The sequence below is a fragment of the Pieris brassicae genome, chromosome 9, assembly GCF_905147105.1.
Source record: "Pieris brassicae chromosome 9, ilPieBrab1.1, whole genome shotgun sequence".
NCBI classification, from domain to species: domain Eukaryota; kingdom Metazoa; phylum Arthropoda; class Insecta; order Lepidoptera; family Pieridae; genus Pieris; species Pieris brassicae.
In genome coordinates, this window is record NC_059673.1 from 7,337,966 (window position 1) to 7,356,159 (window position 18,194).

The 18,194-nt window shown below is 32.5% G+C and overlaps 2 protein-coding genes across 3 annotated transcripts; both read left to right on the top strand.

The window, feature by feature from the left end:
* The first annotated feature begins 4,635 nt into the window (after positions 1–4,635).
* Positions 4,636–8,860, top strand: LOC123714406 (apolipoprotein D-like). The gene is made up of 5 exons (XM_045668646.1): positions 4,636–4,716; positions 5,473–5,630; positions 7,033–7,217; positions 7,497–7,717; positions 8,564–8,860. The coding sequence occupies exons 1-5, from the start codon at positions 4,636–4,638 to the stop codon at positions 8,858–8,860; spliced, it is 942 nt and encodes a 313-aa protein (XP_045524602.1).
* A 2,174-nt stretch (positions 8,861–11,034) lies between these two features.
* On the top strand, positions 11,035–18,184 carry LOC123713990 (apolipoprotein D-like). Of its 2 annotated transcripts, none has more exons than XM_045667944.1 (5): positions 11,035–11,161; positions 14,554–14,679; positions 15,064–15,194; positions 16,839–17,038; positions 17,396–18,184. In XM_045667944.1, the coding sequence occupies exons 2-5, from the start codon at positions 14,554–14,556 to the stop codon at positions 17,533–17,535; spliced, it is 597 nt and encodes a 198-aa protein (XP_045523900.1). In that variant the 5' UTR covers positions 11,035–11,161; the 3' UTR covers positions 17,536–18,184. The 2 variants fall into 2 exon arrangements, with proteins under 2 accessions (XP_045523900.1, XP_045523901.1); XM_045667945.1 differs by having other exon boundaries at positions 16,857–17,038.
* The last annotated feature ends 10 nt before the right edge of the window (positions 18,185–18,194 follow it).

An 18,194-nucleotide genomic window follows, 5' to 3' on the forward strand; every position in this document is an offset into this window, starting at 1 on the left:
GCATTATTCACCACTAGATGGCACTATTAACAAATATGCAAATTTTTAACAGGGATATGTCTTTAATTAGATAACGGCGGGAATCCAAAAAACCTAATGATAGCAAAATCACTGGGTACAGTTTGGCGTTGTAGTTTCAAATCTATCCCTACATCAAAAATCTGAGAAGCAAATTCGTAATTTATTACAATAATTATTTGTTTAATTCCTAAATAAATAAAAATATGTTTATTTATGTACACACGGGCATATCTATGTCACAACCACACCCTATTTCATTAATTATTATTTCATATAATATTGACTGATACGTTTTAGGTGTCTGGTTGTGCCAGGGTCTGATCTTGTCACGGACCACAGTCCATGTTTAGAGAGCAAGGCTATTAACAGAAATTCTGTTCCGAGTTAAAAAATACACTATGGAACTTTGTATATAAGTAGTATAGTTATAACTTATAGTTTTTTTAATAGTATTCAATTAAAAAACAGATTTGAATTCCGGTATCTCGTTACTAGATGGCGCTGATGCCCACAAATTTACTTGAAATCGGGAAGGTGTTTCTCTAGGTTCCTATTTTTATATAAAAATACTAACTGCAAAGTAACGTCAAACGTCGCTTTACCATATATATTATTTCCAGGAAACATTATTTTTGGTTCAATAAAAATAACCTGTGTACAATAATAAAAATAGTTGTTGATCGTAGACGGGTGACAATTAGGGGTTATATATATTTTTGTATGCTGTATCATAAAAAAATAAAAACAAAAAATTCTAATAATAAAAATTTTGGGGCGGACACCCCTTAAAACTTAGGGGTTTGAACGATAGATAGTAGCCAATTATCAGAATTACTGAATATGATTATATTCATATGATATATTCATATCAAAGCCGTTTCGGAGGAGTATGGGAACAAACATTGTGACACAAGAATTTTATATATATATTTATATTTTACAATATCTTTAGTAAAAGGCTTAAAGTTTATAAATATATTAACAATGCGATTTATATAAGATATTAACTTTCATTCGTTGAATATAGTTATAATAAGGTAATGGATACATAGATATATTCGCAAGTCTTCGCACATATATGCATTATATCATAACCAAATTAATTTCATAACGTGATGTTAAACTTGTTTTTTTATACTCGATGTAATCGTGCATTTTCCAGAGGTTTGCATTTGCTGAACACCTATTATCTAAAATAATTCTAAATCTAAACGAAATATTTATTTTTATTTATTATTCAGTTGGTTTAAATTATTGGACAATAGATTTGGTAAGTATCAATTTTGTTTTATTTTTTCAAATACGTCTTTTTAATATATTCAAATCTACAATCCTTTGGTCAAATTGTGTTTATGAAAGTTGGAGTTTTTGTTTCCCCGTTTAATTCGCAATAAATAATGAACCAGATCTATGTGATTACTTATATAAATGAAAAATGGTTTGCCTGGTTTTAGTTTCAACCCCTAAGGGTATCAATGTAGCGTTACTTTCTTTAATCTAAGATAAAACACTAGTAACTAGCAATAGTATGGAAGTTTTTCCAATCTATGACAACAAAACCTAAATTTATTTTAAGACAAATTGCGCTATAGTCGGAGAAGGTTTAAAAAAACATAAACTTGCTGTTTTGAACTGGGGAAAAATACGAATATAAGTTATATGTAGAATTGATCACGTTAATATGGCCAGGCAGTTTTGGACTGTGACTGACTATTACAACTACAAACAACAAAAAAATTCATTAAGAAATAGGCTATAGCGTAAACATATTTTTAGGTACAACAAAAAAGGCAAGAGAATTTTGGTCGAATTAAATGGCTGACAGTAGAAAAACATAAGTTCTTCTGGGAATTTCTTAATTTCTTAAGCATAAATTCTATACTAAAATAATAAAGCTAATTTGTTTCTTTAAACGGGCTGATGTCAAGGTTCAAATTGGGTTGCGACAGTATACACAGCCATAGATATAGGCCTGTTTCGCTACAAGCGCATTATCGGAGAGGTCATCCATGCCCCACGATTTCATCTCCGTTACAATATATATCGATTCCGATCCAACTTTATATAAATACAGACTGGCTGTTAGAAAAACATATTCCTAAAGCGAATTGTATCTTATATCGGCCATACAATTCGCAGAGGCGATAAAAACTTGGAGAAACTGATCGTGGTTGTGAACACATAAGGCAACAGATCACGTGGTCGTTCACCAACCAGATGGACCATCATAAGAATAGTGCTGGATAGAAACCGGTGGATAGCCCGTTCCAGATGCTTCCTTTGTGACCACGACGCTCCGACATGAGCTGTCGATTAAAGAGAGAGACAATATGTAATACATACAGTAAATACAGGATAAAACTTTAAATATTCACAAACTAACAGTTGAAGTTGAAAAATACTATTCCAAGAATCGAAGACAAATATTTTCACTCATTACCGAGAAAGATTTTAAAGTGCCTTTACAATAATGTTAGCGAATAGTTAAGACCATAATTGAATACTCGTTTTAACAAAACAAATAGCAAAAACCAGTAATACGTACTTAGTCCAGTCGTGTTTAAAAATAGAAAACAAAAAAAAGATCGCAAACCGGTAAGGTTGCAGATGGTATGACTAGCAACTGCTAGTGTGTGGGAATATATTAATATCATTTTTTATTTTATCTTTGGCTATTTGTTTAATATTACTGTAAACTTCATAGACGAGATGTGTTCCAAATTCAAAAATCTTCGAAATTGGTTTAAATTCCTGAACTAAATTTACATTACCTGCGAAAGGAAGGGTTCATTGATTCAATCTGGAGAAGAACTTCAGGGTTAGACAAAGCTTGATTTTTTAAAATGAATTTCGTATAAACTTTCCTTTATAATAACCATCATTTACACTACTCATTGGGTGAAACCGTTTAAACTAAGCGCCTGGTCTAAGAAGTAACCAAGAAACTGAACTGTGTATTATTTTCCGTAATCAATGAATATTATGATTTCCAGTTGCTTCATACCGATAAATATACTAAGGACTACTTGCTGTCAATAATTATAAATATAAAACTTTAACTAATATAAACGCGATTTTATCCGTGTTGAGTACGCTTTTAAGAGAAAAATTCTTCGTTTCTCAATCAGGATACTGTTTCTCTAATATAAAAGTACATACAACACAAATATACTAGTGAATATATTATTTTAGCCCTAAAATGGCAAATGTGTGGCTGATGATAAACTTGAATATAAGATAAATGATCAGTTTGGTTCGTGATTCATAACTAACCAGAGATTCTGGGTTGGGTTGGTATAGGTTTGATTTCCAACGAATAATAAATAAAAAAATATTACATGAAGTATTGTATTATATTGTATATAATATAATAAATCGGAAGTTTTGAGCTCTGAGGGTCGTTAATATCATTTATTATGACATTACAAGTCATAGAGTAGAGATGCTGACAAATCACGATCAAACAGAGTGTACAATTGTTTTGTCTTTTGTTTTCTTCCATCCTCACTCCCTTGAACACAATGACCACTTCACTCTCGAAAATTTCTTATCTAAATCACTGCTGTATCGATTTATTTACGATTCGATTTTGTTATAATATAGGACTTTTTGATCCAAGTCCAATAAATAACTCTTTTATGCTTTTCATTTGTTTTTATTGTTTAACTATCGGCTTTTATTGCTCGGCGCTACGAAGTGTTCTCTTCTGGAAAAATAATGCAATAAATGCAAACGCATAATTAATTTTACAAAAATTTATGTCAAACAGCAACTTATTTTTTACTCCGTTTATCATTCTGATCCTATCTGTTTTATTGGTGATTTTTTAACACGAAACATTAATTAATTTCATAGTTTTTTCAACTAAGGCACCTCGAGTACGTTTTAAAAAATATGATAAAAGGGTGGATGCATTTACAAACGACGTTCCAGGCATATAAAAACTAGTTGTATATTACTTTGGATGAAAAAGAACAATGCAAACCTATTAACACATACTGCATAGACATTACCTAACAAGGCTTGTTGCGAAATTCATTACAGGGAGAATACACCTTGCCTGTGTTGCCTTTTAGAATTTTATACCCTCCCTATAATTTTTTTTTATTAAAAAATGTTAATCAATTTTACAAGCGAATGAACGAATTATTACAAGCACTGGAACACAATAGAGTTATGTTATAAAAGCTGTTGCATAAAATTATATATTTAAAATACGACGACGGTAAAAAAAATATTTTTAATATTTACAAACATAACCACAAGGACCAAAAAATATTATTATTCATATATATATTAATTTTCTTTTCTATTATCTATCTCTATATTTCTGTGTAATAAATAAATATTTATAAAGTAAACTTATAGTTACCTACGCATAATTATAATCAGGTATACCGGAGTTAAAATATTTATTATTATTAATAATAATTTTATTTAGTTATTAGTTACATTATTAACTTCCAAAATCTCCCAAAAAATCAGCAAAAAAATTTCAACTCAGGCAACACTATGAATACCATAAGGTCCCTATGGATGTACCGGTTTAACGTCCAGCGTTTAAATAGGCTCTATCAGGACCCTGGACATCATTCCCGACGCAACCTCTTCGTCATGTGGCAACTATCGGTTCTCTTGCTTGTGGCTACGGCTTCTGCCCAAATACCATCGCTGGGATGGTGCCCGGATTATCAGGTGAGAATTTCTAATTGTTATTATTAAACAAAATTTCAACATGTCGTTTAAATGTGTTGAATGGTAGTTTCAAGTTCGTTTTCGTTCGTTCGTTCGTTCAGCTTAAATTTAATATAATTTTAATAAAAATATATATATCGAAGTATACGTTACAATTTATATTTAAATGTCGAGATTTATCAAGGAGATAAGACCATATTTCAACAAACGAGTCTAAAAGATTTTTTCTGGACGGTGTTTTACCTCCCTATACAAATGGCCCTAAGGTCCTTTAGCAATTTTAATTGATCTCGTGTTCATAAAGATAAAAAAACCGTTTTCAACAACGTGATTCATTCTTCATTTTTTTCATTGTGCTTTCGATTTTATTAATGCATTTGATCTCAAAGATCAAAAATAGATTTTTATATGAGCTGAGCTGTTGTCAAGTTACGAGGCCAGTGACACTATAATATGTGCACTTTTATTCGAGTTTAACGTTATTAAAAGTAACGTTCCAATTTTTAAACTACTTAAAAGTTTACGTAAACGTAAAAAATCTTTTTTGACAAACATATTCGAACCGGACTTTCGACGTTCCGATTGAACTTTCTCTACGACCAATATCTATCCAAATTCCAAAAATATTCTTATACTTTGAAAAAGGTTACTTCATGGCTTAAGACTGATGCCATATTACTTTGAATTTATGCGTATTCTTAAATACATCTAAAAAGAATTACGTTTTTGTGTTTGGTGACCATAATTTATTCATAGCCGATGGCAAACTTCAACATCAACCGATTCCTGGGCAACTGGTTTGAAGAGGAGCGTTACTTCACGGTGTCGGAGCTGGGCACACGGTGTGTCAACACCAAGTACGAGTCAACACCAGAGGGCAGGATCGTTGTCTCCAACGAAATCACTAATTCATTGTACGTATTATTAACTTATTTGTGTGCATATCAATGCTATTTTTTCATAATTTCGATTATCTATCATCAGAATCGTTGCAGTTACCACTCGAGGTTATAAACTAGTCGATGCATTTTATCATATTAAGTTGAATTTCATTAGCATAGAAAATCTTATTTTTCTGATTTTACCGTGAGTAAAATAAGATTTTCCTATTGCTAAAAGCTTTTCTTATGGATAGCACAAGTATAAAGGTTGTTAACAGGTTAACAGTAGAATGGACTATAATGGATGTTATACTATTTGGTTTGGCGAGCTCTGTAAACTAAATAACATAGGTAACATCACATACTAGATAATAGTACAATACTATATACATCATCATTGTAGGATACAGCTGCTTTACTATTGTTCCTACAAAAAAACCTTTTGTATCAAACTGTGTGCAGTTGTTAAAGAATCAATAATTATTAACGTGAGATCAGTATACAGTCAAAACCGTTTACGACGATATCGTTTAGAACAACATACCGGTTATAGTGACCGAAATCATGTCCCGGCGGGTAAAAGTATTAGGTACTTAATAACAACGACTATCGGGTTTTTCGACCAAATATGAGTAGTCCCTTCGATGTCGTTATAACAGATATTTCCATAACGAAGTTAGGAAGTTAGCTAATATATTGAAATAATAATCAAGTACAACTAGTTTAACATTTTATTTACTTAATCAGAATAAAATCAAAAACTAGCTTTCCACACACATTTACATAAAAATAATCTATAGAAATAATTAGTATAGAATACCTAGTCATGGGTCAAGAAATAATTGTAATACTCAATAACCACTTGGAATGTTCGAGCTGTTTTTTCACTATTATATATACTAAATATATTATTATAATCCTAGAGTTATTACTTGTAATGATATCAAAACTAGTATACAATAAAAACTTAGAATATCAAAGCTATATAACGACGACCAGTCTCCTTCGAGCGGTTTGACCCTTAGCGTTGCGTAGATATATGGGGTCTCCCTGCATCTTCTACCGCATTTACAATTCAGAGGAGTTGTTTGGACTTATACCTACAGATGAGTTTCATTATCGCAAGTCAGGGCAGAATAAAAATACCATCCATATCACCTCAACGTCCGTCGTTCCACATCATCACTATGTGGAACTAGCTGCCGAATGAAGCATATCCAATTAGACTTAGGGTCCTTCAAGAAAAGAGCGTACCAATACTTAAAAGGCCAGCACCGCGATTGCGAGCCGTTTGGCAATGTGAGTGTCCATGGGTATCACTTAACAGTTGAGCCTGCCGTTTGCCTCCTATTACGTAAAAAATACCAGTAATAGAAAAATATATACTAAAATAAATCTTAATAGCTTGGTCATATGTTCACTAATATTTTTGTAGGACGGGAATGAAGCGGGTTCTTGAAGGAACTCTTCAGATGATTGGACGTGAAGGCGAAGGTCGTATGGTGATCAAGTATGCGTCTCTTCCTGTGCCATATGACAACGAATTCGTCATCCTGGATACAGATTATGACAACTACGCTGTCATGTGGGCTTGCAGTGGGGTCGGACCTGTGCATATACGTAAGAAATTTTATTAAATTTTTTAAATATTTTGATTACATTATCTATAGAAGTTGATATTGTTACTTAAAAAATGTGTTTGATTTTCATCTATCAACATTTCTTGAAAGTGCGTTTGATATACATATAAAAAAAGCAACAAAATTTATTGATTAAGTATGTTATCTATTACCATTAAGTAAATGTTTTCTTAAACATTTCCTTAATAAATAATGTGTAAAATAATCCAAATATACTACATGCCTACATCTTTTTACTATTTTTTACCATCTTTTACAGAAAACGCCTGGATTTTAACACGTGAACGCCTTCCAACTCTACAATTAATGCAAAATGCGTACGGAGTCCTTGACAGGTTCAAGATCTCCAGAACATTCTTCGTAAAGACCAACCAAGCTGACTGCAACATCCTACCTCAACCTGCAGCCGAGCCATTGGATTTGAAGAATGACGTCATCATCGATGCCAAGAACGCTGTTCCAGAGTTAAAAGCCGAGGCGGTAATACATTTTATTTCAGATAAATTTGTCTGTTAATTGTTTACAATACATGTACATTTTTATGTATAGTTTGTATATACAATTAGTAATTGTATGCTAGCAACCGATTTTAATATAAAGGGCCGTTTACGTATTAATACACGTAACACGTTCACGTGTTACTCACAATTTTTTGTAGGAATCCTCGAAAATGCATTTCGTTTTCAAGCATAGACAATGTGTGGCTAATATGTGAAAAAACAGTAAACAATTACTGTTGACGTAATCATCAAATAAGAAAATCAAAGATCCCCATCCCCCTATAGTGCTTACGTAATACTTGAACGACCCGTAAAGTTTGTATACTGTATGAAAACACAAAATTGGGTGGTTAAAAGACGTCTCAATGATGGGAAACCTTAGAGAGTGCCAATTCGGTATTTTTTTATATCCGTGTGTCAAGGGTAATAAAAGTAGTATTTACGCGGCGTATATGTGAGAGCAGTACTGGCCTAGTGGCTTCAGCGTGTGACTTTCATCCCTGAGGTTGTAGGTTCGATCTCCGGCCTTGCACTAAAGGACTTTCCTTCTATGTGCGTAGTCAACATTAGTTCAAACGGTGAAGGAAAACATCGTGAGGAAACCGGCTTGCCTTAGAAAGCAATCTGAGGTCGAGACCTAAAAAACGTTGTAGCGCCACTGATTCCTTTATTTATTGCATTTATGTTTCCGTATTCCGCCGAAAACGGCGGGATTGCACGTTCTGAAATAATTTTACTTTAGTATTGGATAATCAAAAAAGATTCCGGTTTTGTAATCAAATAAGGCTATCAATCTGTAAACTTAAATAGTTATTTAATTTATCAGGTGGGTTCAGTTAAGATTTTGGAACGATCAGCCATCCCAGAGGTGATGGAGCCAGCAAAACCCATGAATATGCCTGAGGCTGAAAAGAAAGACGAGAAAATGGAAAAACCTATGGAAATCAAAGAGGAGATAATCAAGAAGGAGGATATGCTGAAGAAAGATGACATGATGAAGGAAGAAATGATGATAAAAGAGGATATGAAAAAGGAAGAGATGATAAAAGAAGAGATGAAAAAAAAGGAAGAAATTAAGAAGGAAGTTATGGAAAAGAAAGAAAAAGCAAAAAGGCCTAGTTAATTAGGTAACGTGTGGAGAGGCTTATAAATACATGGGCTATTGAACCAAATAAGTCGTTTTACTAGTATAATGATGCTGTCATATTCTACAGTAAATAAAAGATTTCGTACATAGATATCGTTTCATTCAACTCTATTTATACTTATAGATACACAAGGTTTGTTTAGCTCAAAAATATTTGTAAAATATAATAAACTTCCAGTTTTTCATAATACTTTTAGAACCAGACGATACTGAGAAACAGATTCATAGAACGTCAAGGTACTCGTGCATCAGAGCCCTTACTCTGTAACTTTCAATAGATATACCGACAGTATCCTAATAATGAGTTTGTGTTCCGAATTTATCTATGGGTATTGAATGAAATTATTTACTGGTGATAAATTCTGTTAACGACACATTAGAACAATTGAAAATATTGCTAACATACATTAATATAACAAAAAACTATAAGTAACCTTAAAATATAAAAACTAAATATTATAATTTAATATTTTGTATATCGAAAGAACTACATCGAACTTGAATACAGAAACGTCGGGTTTGATTATATAATTCTATATAAATAAGGGCGCAGTCAGTTCAACGCTCCTTGCGTAAAACAAAGCTAATCTATATTGTTTGTTTATTATGTTACATTATCTCTCTAAAGAGCTATAAAATATAATTATTTAATTGAAATGATTTCAGTAATATTAGATCTTTGAAAAATAGTATTTGTATCTTCCCTTTCTAACTATGCATTCGTTGTTGATACGATTTTTGGTTTATTCATTGCCGAGGTAACGTTCGGAGATTGGAATACATAAAAAAAAGGTTTTGTTTAACTGGAGTCACGTTCAAAGGTTGTTTAAAGATTTTAACGTAGAGAATTATTTTTATATTCTGGCCATTTATTTAAATTAAAAGATAAAGCAAAATTCCTAAGAAAATAGTTCATTAATATACATTTAGAATAAAAGTCGGTAAAAGGAACGGGTCTGGTTGTATTGGTCGGGCTGATACTGAGCGCCCACTCCCGGCCGCTATCCCACTACTGCCTGATACGGGGACTTTTGGCTGCTGGGTTTCCCCCCTGGCCCGGTTCGCCCCTCATTATTTAACCTGCACCCCCCAGACTCCTCCGGGGGGTCCATATTAATACCAGGCTTAGTGTGGACGTCCAGTCAACATGGGCCACCCAGCACCAGGACTCCCGACCTCAAACCATCCTCCATACCAGACCTCCGAGTAGCCGGATTACAGGAGACGCCACGCTCCCAGTCGAAGAACATTGCGAAAACAAAGAACATATTATTTAATTTGAATGTAGGTTCAAATCATAGCATAAAATATAAAATTAGCTAGTTTAAATATTATTATATTTTTTATTTTTTTTCATCACTTGCATAAATTTAATACATTTTATAATTGTCACATAAACTATGAACATTGACTATTGTTTATAGGGCCATCTGTCTCAAAATATACTGAACAGTACACCTATCTGACGCTGACACAGTCTTCCTTCGGACTTTAACACATCAATCGACCAAACGCTACGATAGCAACGACACGATAAAAACATTGATCTAATTCGTATTTATTAAGAATATCCAACAGAATAATAAAACCTAAATCAATCAACTTATTAACGCCTTTTACCTTCCAGATGAGATGGCAATGATGATGATTATGTCCATCGAAGCACGGCTGAATAATGACGAAACATAACTATAGCAAAATTCCAATTCACGGAAATTCATACAGATTGTGATGATGGACTTGTAAAAAATAATATTAAAACGAAAATATCGTGTTGTTTGAAATACCTCCGTACTTCGTAACTTATTATTGTATCATAGATGGCGCTGTAGTAAAACGCCGGTAATCTATTATTTCCAACAGCGATAGCGAACCCGACATTCTTGTAGCGATGTCAACAGTTTTTCTTCAGATGTCGCAAACTGTAACAAAGCTATAATAATAAAGTATGTATGTATCAATATTGAGAGTAACAAAACCGGTATTGGTGTGTTTCTTTCTAATACATTGTGTAAAATATTTAAAAAAAGAAATTTAAGTACTTAACGAAGAGGTTAAAGGCATTTGGTTGTTTACTGTAAATAACGTACAACGTATGTTCTACGAAAAGTGGCACTCCTAAACTTAACATATGAATCATAAAACATAAAGAGATAAAAAAAGTATGTAAACAAACTTGGTGTATAAAATATTATGCAATGTTTCCTCCATCGCAGTCTGTGATTGACCATTTAAAAGGACACATCGGAGTTATTTTTTTAGAAATTCAACTGCAAGGTAAGCTAGATTTGAATACTAATTAAATTACATTTAACTTCAAATAGATATTTACTCATCATGTTATACAAAGAGGAAATATTGATAAGTAACGAATAAAATAAATAAAATATAGGTAGAAATTATTTTAAATTTGTTTTAACATTGTAAAAATATTTGAATATTAAGTGATATCGGGAATTAATGTTTAATGACTTAATTGCATTGTTAATATTTTACATAATTATACCTCTTACGAGAGGTCTTTATCGGAACGATCGCAAAATAGTATAAAATTAATATTGGTTAATGCGGTTTGATCCCATTAAAATTGTTTTATCACGTTTTCTGAATATTATTTTGAATAGATTTTTTTTCTAAGCAGTGAAATTTAATTTAAAAGAATTATCAAATTATATCTCACGGTCTGTTCGCATAATTTTGACATATTATTTTATAGTGTAGGAGTCTAATGAAGAATTTTTCAAATCGGTTTTCGGAAGAAAAATATTACTTATATTATATTAAAGGTCACCACATCAGATATAATATATTTTCTGTAGTTATAATGCATTTTGAAATATATATTTATTTATGTGATTTAAACGATGTATTTACATAGTTATGTATAATTATTAATTTGTGGCTTTGTTAATTGATAACCGAGAGGAGATTATATTTTTAACAAATAATTATAAGATTCTGAGGATATTAAAGGACGTTAAATAATTGTAATGTGTAACATAAAGAAAATTTAATCATTTATAACTACAAAAAAACAATTACTTATTGCCATAACCAAAAACTTAAAAATTACTTTCAATTCTATTCAAAAACGTCGTATTGATGCCCTTCTCCTTCAGTGTTTTTAAGCTATTCAAAAGGAAGGCCCTTATGATAGCCACCTATGCAAAAAGTATATGGTATGTATATAGTCGGAATATACTTAATGACACAGATATTTTCATAACTCCGGTTAAAGATTTTCGGAAATGGCATGCCTCATCCTTCTTATTTTCTTTGTAGTCTTTATTACTGAAGGATGTGCCTGTCTTAAAAAGCCCTCACCGTTACGACTTCTCCTTCCAACCCTCCTCCCTAGTCATTTCCATTGGTTCACTGGACTATCCGTAACTCCCCTAGCAATATGGCCAAAGTAACTAAGCGCCCTTTTGTAAATGACAGTCTTTTCTTGGTTGAGAAGGGATATGTTTGTAGTCCATGCTATTCGCAACATTCTCCCCCAACGCCACATCTCGATACGGAAAATACCAAATTTCTGACGACGCCGCCCTTATTGGTATTCAACACGTTTCTGTCTAACATATTCTGGACAGTTTGTTCATCGCTTGTACGTAAGTATAGTCACGGCCATCACCTTGTCTATTGTTATACAGTGACCGCAGACAAGGTAATATGGTATTAGTTCTAGGATTACATTTATATGAGAAATTTAAAATTATCTCAAAGTTAAAATGAAAAATAAAACTTACTATTATCTCAATAATGTATAATTAATATATGTAGTTTAATATGTGCGTGACACAACACTAACGTCGTGCCTTGAGTCCCCGGCTCCAGTAGATATTTCTATGTGTAATTTCAACGTACGCAGGAAGGTAGTAAATATGAAAAAGCTTAGGCCTAAAACTTACGACTTATCATATAAGGCTAAATAAATAAAAACATTAATATCTTGTTGTATAAAACAAGTAAGCGTAATTATAAAACATAACTGTGCTCTCAGTTGCGTGTGTCCAAATCCAAAACGTTTTTGAAATAAGGAAGTCAAATACATACTCAGCAGCGTTAAGCTTCGCTTTACCCTTTTTTAAACTACGATTTCCTGTTTTTATAAAGTCGCTTCGGCAATAGCTCAATAAAAAATATTCGCAAATCGTTAGTGTAAAATACGTATTTTTCGGTTGTTTTCCATTGGTAAAAAAACTCATTAATAATGTTTAATTATTATTATCTAAAAACACGCTGTTAATGCCAATATATTTCAAATATACTTTGATACTATCCTATTTCAGAGAGTTAACAATGAGTCATTTTTTATCGTTCAAGTCTAGCATAACAAAACACTCGAAATCGTTATCACTAAGCCAAATACAAAATTGTTATCATAGAACAATTTTTTGATGCTATGACATCATATAGAATGTAGCTGTGATGTGTGAAGGTCATCTCATTGTTCGGTTAGGGAATTTATTACTTGTTATTCACTTAAACCGTCGATTTGATGTTCCACGTAATGTTGAACACATTATTTATTTTAAAATCATTTATTGGTGTAAGTAGTTTTGCCGATTCTAAGTTCCATAAGTTAACTTTACGTTCGGATGTCAAGGCAGAAACGCGCAGTGCAACCACTATGTGGAACCACCTACCCACTGAAGTATTTCCGAACCTTCGAAAAAATTCGGGGCCTTTAAAAGAGCGTACCACTTTTTAAAGCGGCAAAGCACTTGCGAGCCTTCTGGCAAAGTGAGTTTCCATTATCACTTAACATCAACAACAACAACTTAACCTCCTGCCCGTTTGCCTCTTTTAATATTAAAAAGAACTTCTAATTGGTATTAACCTATATATACAGGAAAAGATTTACTTAATCTTTGACAATCTACGTATAATTTCAATGACCACTGGAAAGAATCGAGTAATTTAAAAAAAAAACTTGAACTTTGAGGAAGGTTTTTATGGAGAGAAAAAATAAATTAAAAAGATATTTCTTTATAATTCCGAAAAAGTTAACGGTCTCTATAACATAGCAAAATATTTCATATGTTGGTATGTAGCTACTAAAAGGTAGGCTAAGTAAAAAATAAATTGTACATATATATATATATATATATATAAACTCTATATATAACCGAAGGGATTGTGCATTTATGGCGCTATAGAGAGTTGTTAAATAGACAGAAGGAAACGCATAGATAATCCATGACTCCTAGTTATTAGTCATAGTCAACAACAGTCTACACGTGTAAGCAATCCCAATTTGTAAACAAAAGAACGAATTTCTTAGAAAGAACGTACAAAGCTGCGCAATTTTAACAAATTTTAGCAACTTAAAAAGTACTTAATTACTCAATTGTTGTCGTTATTGAGAGTGAATGAAAAGCTATGTACATACATAAATTTTATAAGCCTCAATTAGTAAAAAATTTTTTTGTCACGTTAGTTGGCTTATGTGACACGATATTGATAGGGACAATATACGTACATTCAATGGCTATTTGAAATTTACTAAGTTATATACAATATTCAAATATATACTTGGTAATATTTTATCCAAATTCTATACCAAGAATTTGATTACTCGTTGCCTATAAAAGTACATTACTTTATCATATAACAAAACCAAAAAATAGTTTTCTTAATATTACGATTAAATTCTTTTGTTGCAGATGTCGGTGTTACAGTCCATAGTTGTGTTTTTAGTGTCCATGATAGTGGTACAAACGAGTGCTCAGGTTATGTTCCCAGGGGGGTGTCCCAACATCGAAGCGATTACCAACTTTGAGCCAGCACGGGTAAGCATTTAGATCTGTGACTTGGAGACGATTATCGATCAATCAATGAGCTAAATAATATCGCAAGAAAACTTGTTTACTGACGATTAATTATACCGAGCTGATAATGAACAAAAATATTTGTTTAATTGTTATCTGTTGAATCACACCAAGTCAAAATACATCAATATAGTTGATTCACAAGGAACGCAAGCGCCAAAAAGAATACATTGCCCTAAGTTTGACTTCCGTACGTCAAAAACGAAATGGATTTCGATGGAGTTAGCTGAATCCAAGCTTTTAATATCCATCCAACCTTATCTACTCCGTGGATTTATAGCGAGCTCTCAAAATACATTTTTTATTGATTTTACGTAGTTCACATAGTGTTATAAACAATTTCAGTATCTGGGGACATGGTACGAAGCTGAAAAATACTTTGCGATATTCGAGTTGGGAGGCAAATGTATCTCGGCCAAATACACTGATAATGGGAACGGGGTTATCGGCGTCCACAATCAACAAGTTAACTCCAAGTGAGTATATTTTACTAAATTCTACCGGATATAATAATCGTCGAATTCAACGTTATATATTATGTGTTTAAATGCTCAGAAAATCACTGAACTTTTAACCTTATATTCAGTGACAAGACCGTATACACACAAATTTCTGTATTGATGTGTTCACAAACGCTATTTCGTACTGTATCATACATTTCAGATTCAGCAAAATCCTTGCTAGACACCAATAGATGATCATTCAAACTAACCCTGTCAATGATCAAACCCAGATTCATATCCAAGACTTAACGATATGTGTAATTCCCGTATATGAACGACAACATTTGACTTCTACTGCTTTATTTAAGAATAGGTTAAAACAACTATTCGAGTAGTAAACCTTGTATCTTTCTTCTTATTTTGGCTACTAGTATATCAGTCGTTCTACCGATCTAAAAACTTTGTATTGTCTACTGAAATATTTTGTTCTGCTGTCATGTCACGTTTTGTTTTGCTTTATATCCTTTTTTTATCAGTGAAACTTTTTGTGGATATATCCAATGCTTTAATTCTTATGTTTATATTTCTTTTCTGAATTCTACTTTTAGAGAAGTATCTGTTTGTTTCCCAAATGAATAAATAAATAAATAACATGGATCGTACTTCGCGCTATGCCCCGAAACTAATTCATTAAGATGTTCTTGTGGACTTTTGAATCTGATAATAGTCCTAAATTGAGCATGTAAGCAACCCTGAAGAGCTTGTTCAGTTGTCAATCTTGCGTAGGTACTGCGGTCACGTACTACTCCTATTAATATACTCGTAGGTTTTATACAATAGAGTGAGTTTGTCTACGAGCCTTGTCGGCCGTTCCAAAGAATTTGGACATCGAGGCCAAAGTAAAAAACTATTAATTTATATTATACTATTGAAGACAAACACCAGTAAAGTAATCAAAATATTTTTTCCTTATTAATCGAATCATTTAATAGTGTGGTGAGCACACATCTCGGAATAGTATTTGATTATATAATCGTGTTAGTAACAAAAAATATGTAAAGTAAAAAAGTCGCACGTCATGTGAATTACAAGATTAATACAGCGTAACAAGTGCCTACTAATCGGAGGTGAGGCAATTTTAGGGTGAAATATATTATAACCATCCGAAGGTCCACCAACCACGAATATTAGTGAAGTTAGCCTACATTTTATTAATGCAATAATAATCTATTGGCGCTAAAATCATTTACCGTTGTCCTTGGCCTTAGGTTACAGCTGTTTCTTGATATGTTTTCTACTATTTTGTATTATTTTAGATTAAGGTTGGTGACTCTAAATTTTTTATTTAAGATTTGGTTATGAACATCTTGCACTTTACCAATCAGTTCATATTTCCTTTTTTAGTTTTTTTCCTTACTAGCGTTGCCAAGAAGAGATCGCTTGTGAGCGATAAGGCCGCCCGTTGCATCCTTTATAATTATGTTATGTTGTTTGTTTTTATAAAAATGTAACCAAGTGTAAATCAAAAAAATAAAACAAAAGTCAACTAGAGATTTCACGTTCATGGATAGATAGGGTTTAATCTACAATTTTGGATTCCAATTGCAATTTTCATTCACTTTACTTGTTACTTTTTGGTGTTGAGGTTGTACCCACGAGAAATTAATGGTCTGAAAGATTTTTTAAACAATTCAGAGGTACCAAGTCCGGAATAGTTGGCGAGGCGAAGCTGACAGGACCAGCGAACATCGCCAAGCTCAGTGTGCGCTTCCCGTCTCTTCCTGTCGACATCCCGGCGCCATATTGGGTCATAGACACAGATTATGATAACTACGCTTTAGTATGGAGTTGTACAAACCTGGGTATCATGCATTCAGGTAAATTGAAATAAGGCTTTTAAGTTTAAGTTTATAATTTTTGCCGCGCACTGCTACCCACTGAAGTATTTCTAAACCAATTTGACTTAGGATCCTTCAAGAAAAGTGAGTACCAATTCTTACAAGGCCGGCGACGCACACGCGAGATTTCTTATGACAATGAGAGTGGCAATTAACGTGAGGTGGGCTTCTTGCCCGTTTGCCCGTTTCTCGGACAGGGAAACAAAACATTTAAGAAAAGTATTATACAAATAAATAATTAAAAAAAAAATTGATTACCTGAAGGTTTTTTAGGAAGAACAAACTACGTACCCATATTAACTTAATACTTCCTTTAAATTAATTAATTAATTACAGAAACCTCCTGGATCCTGACGAGGGAAAGGAATCCACCACAAAGTGTTTTAGACACAGTATACGCTGCCATCGAAAAGAACAAGATTGATAAAACCCACTACATAAAGACCGATCAAAGCAACTGTCCCAAGGACGCCTAATTATTTTACTATTAATTAAGACTAAGTTCCTTGGAGCTAATATAACGATTTGAAAGTTGAAAGTTGTTTACAAAGTAGCCTCTTAGACGTAGTACAACAAAAAGATTTATTATGAGTAATACAAGACGGCAATATGATTATTCATATTACCATTTCAAATTAGAACAATAATAAACCTAACATGGCACTATCTTTAGTCCACATTTTATAAGACTGTACATCATAAAACATATCACCATATAAAAATAAAAGTAATATTTTCAATTTCCTAACCCTAAATGTATTTATAATTTGCGTAAACCAATTTATTTAAATATAAAATAGTTATGTAGAAAATAGCGCTTGCTTCTCATGGTATAAACTACATATATTCGGTTTAACGGCTATCAGCTGACTTTAGAGCGACATTGTGATGCTTTTTTTATACAAAATTGTAATTTTTCTAAAATAAGAATAATAGTGAAACAGTTGTTTTATGCCTTATTGTACGATGTAGCAGCGTGCTCGTATAGATAAAAGACTTGGAGACTTAATAGCATATTAATTGTCCTTATATTCTGATGTATGTATTTGCCGATATTACAACTAAAAGGTTATTTCAATACAAATTATACAAATTGTTTTAATAAAAGCAACGATAAAAGACTTATTTATTAGTT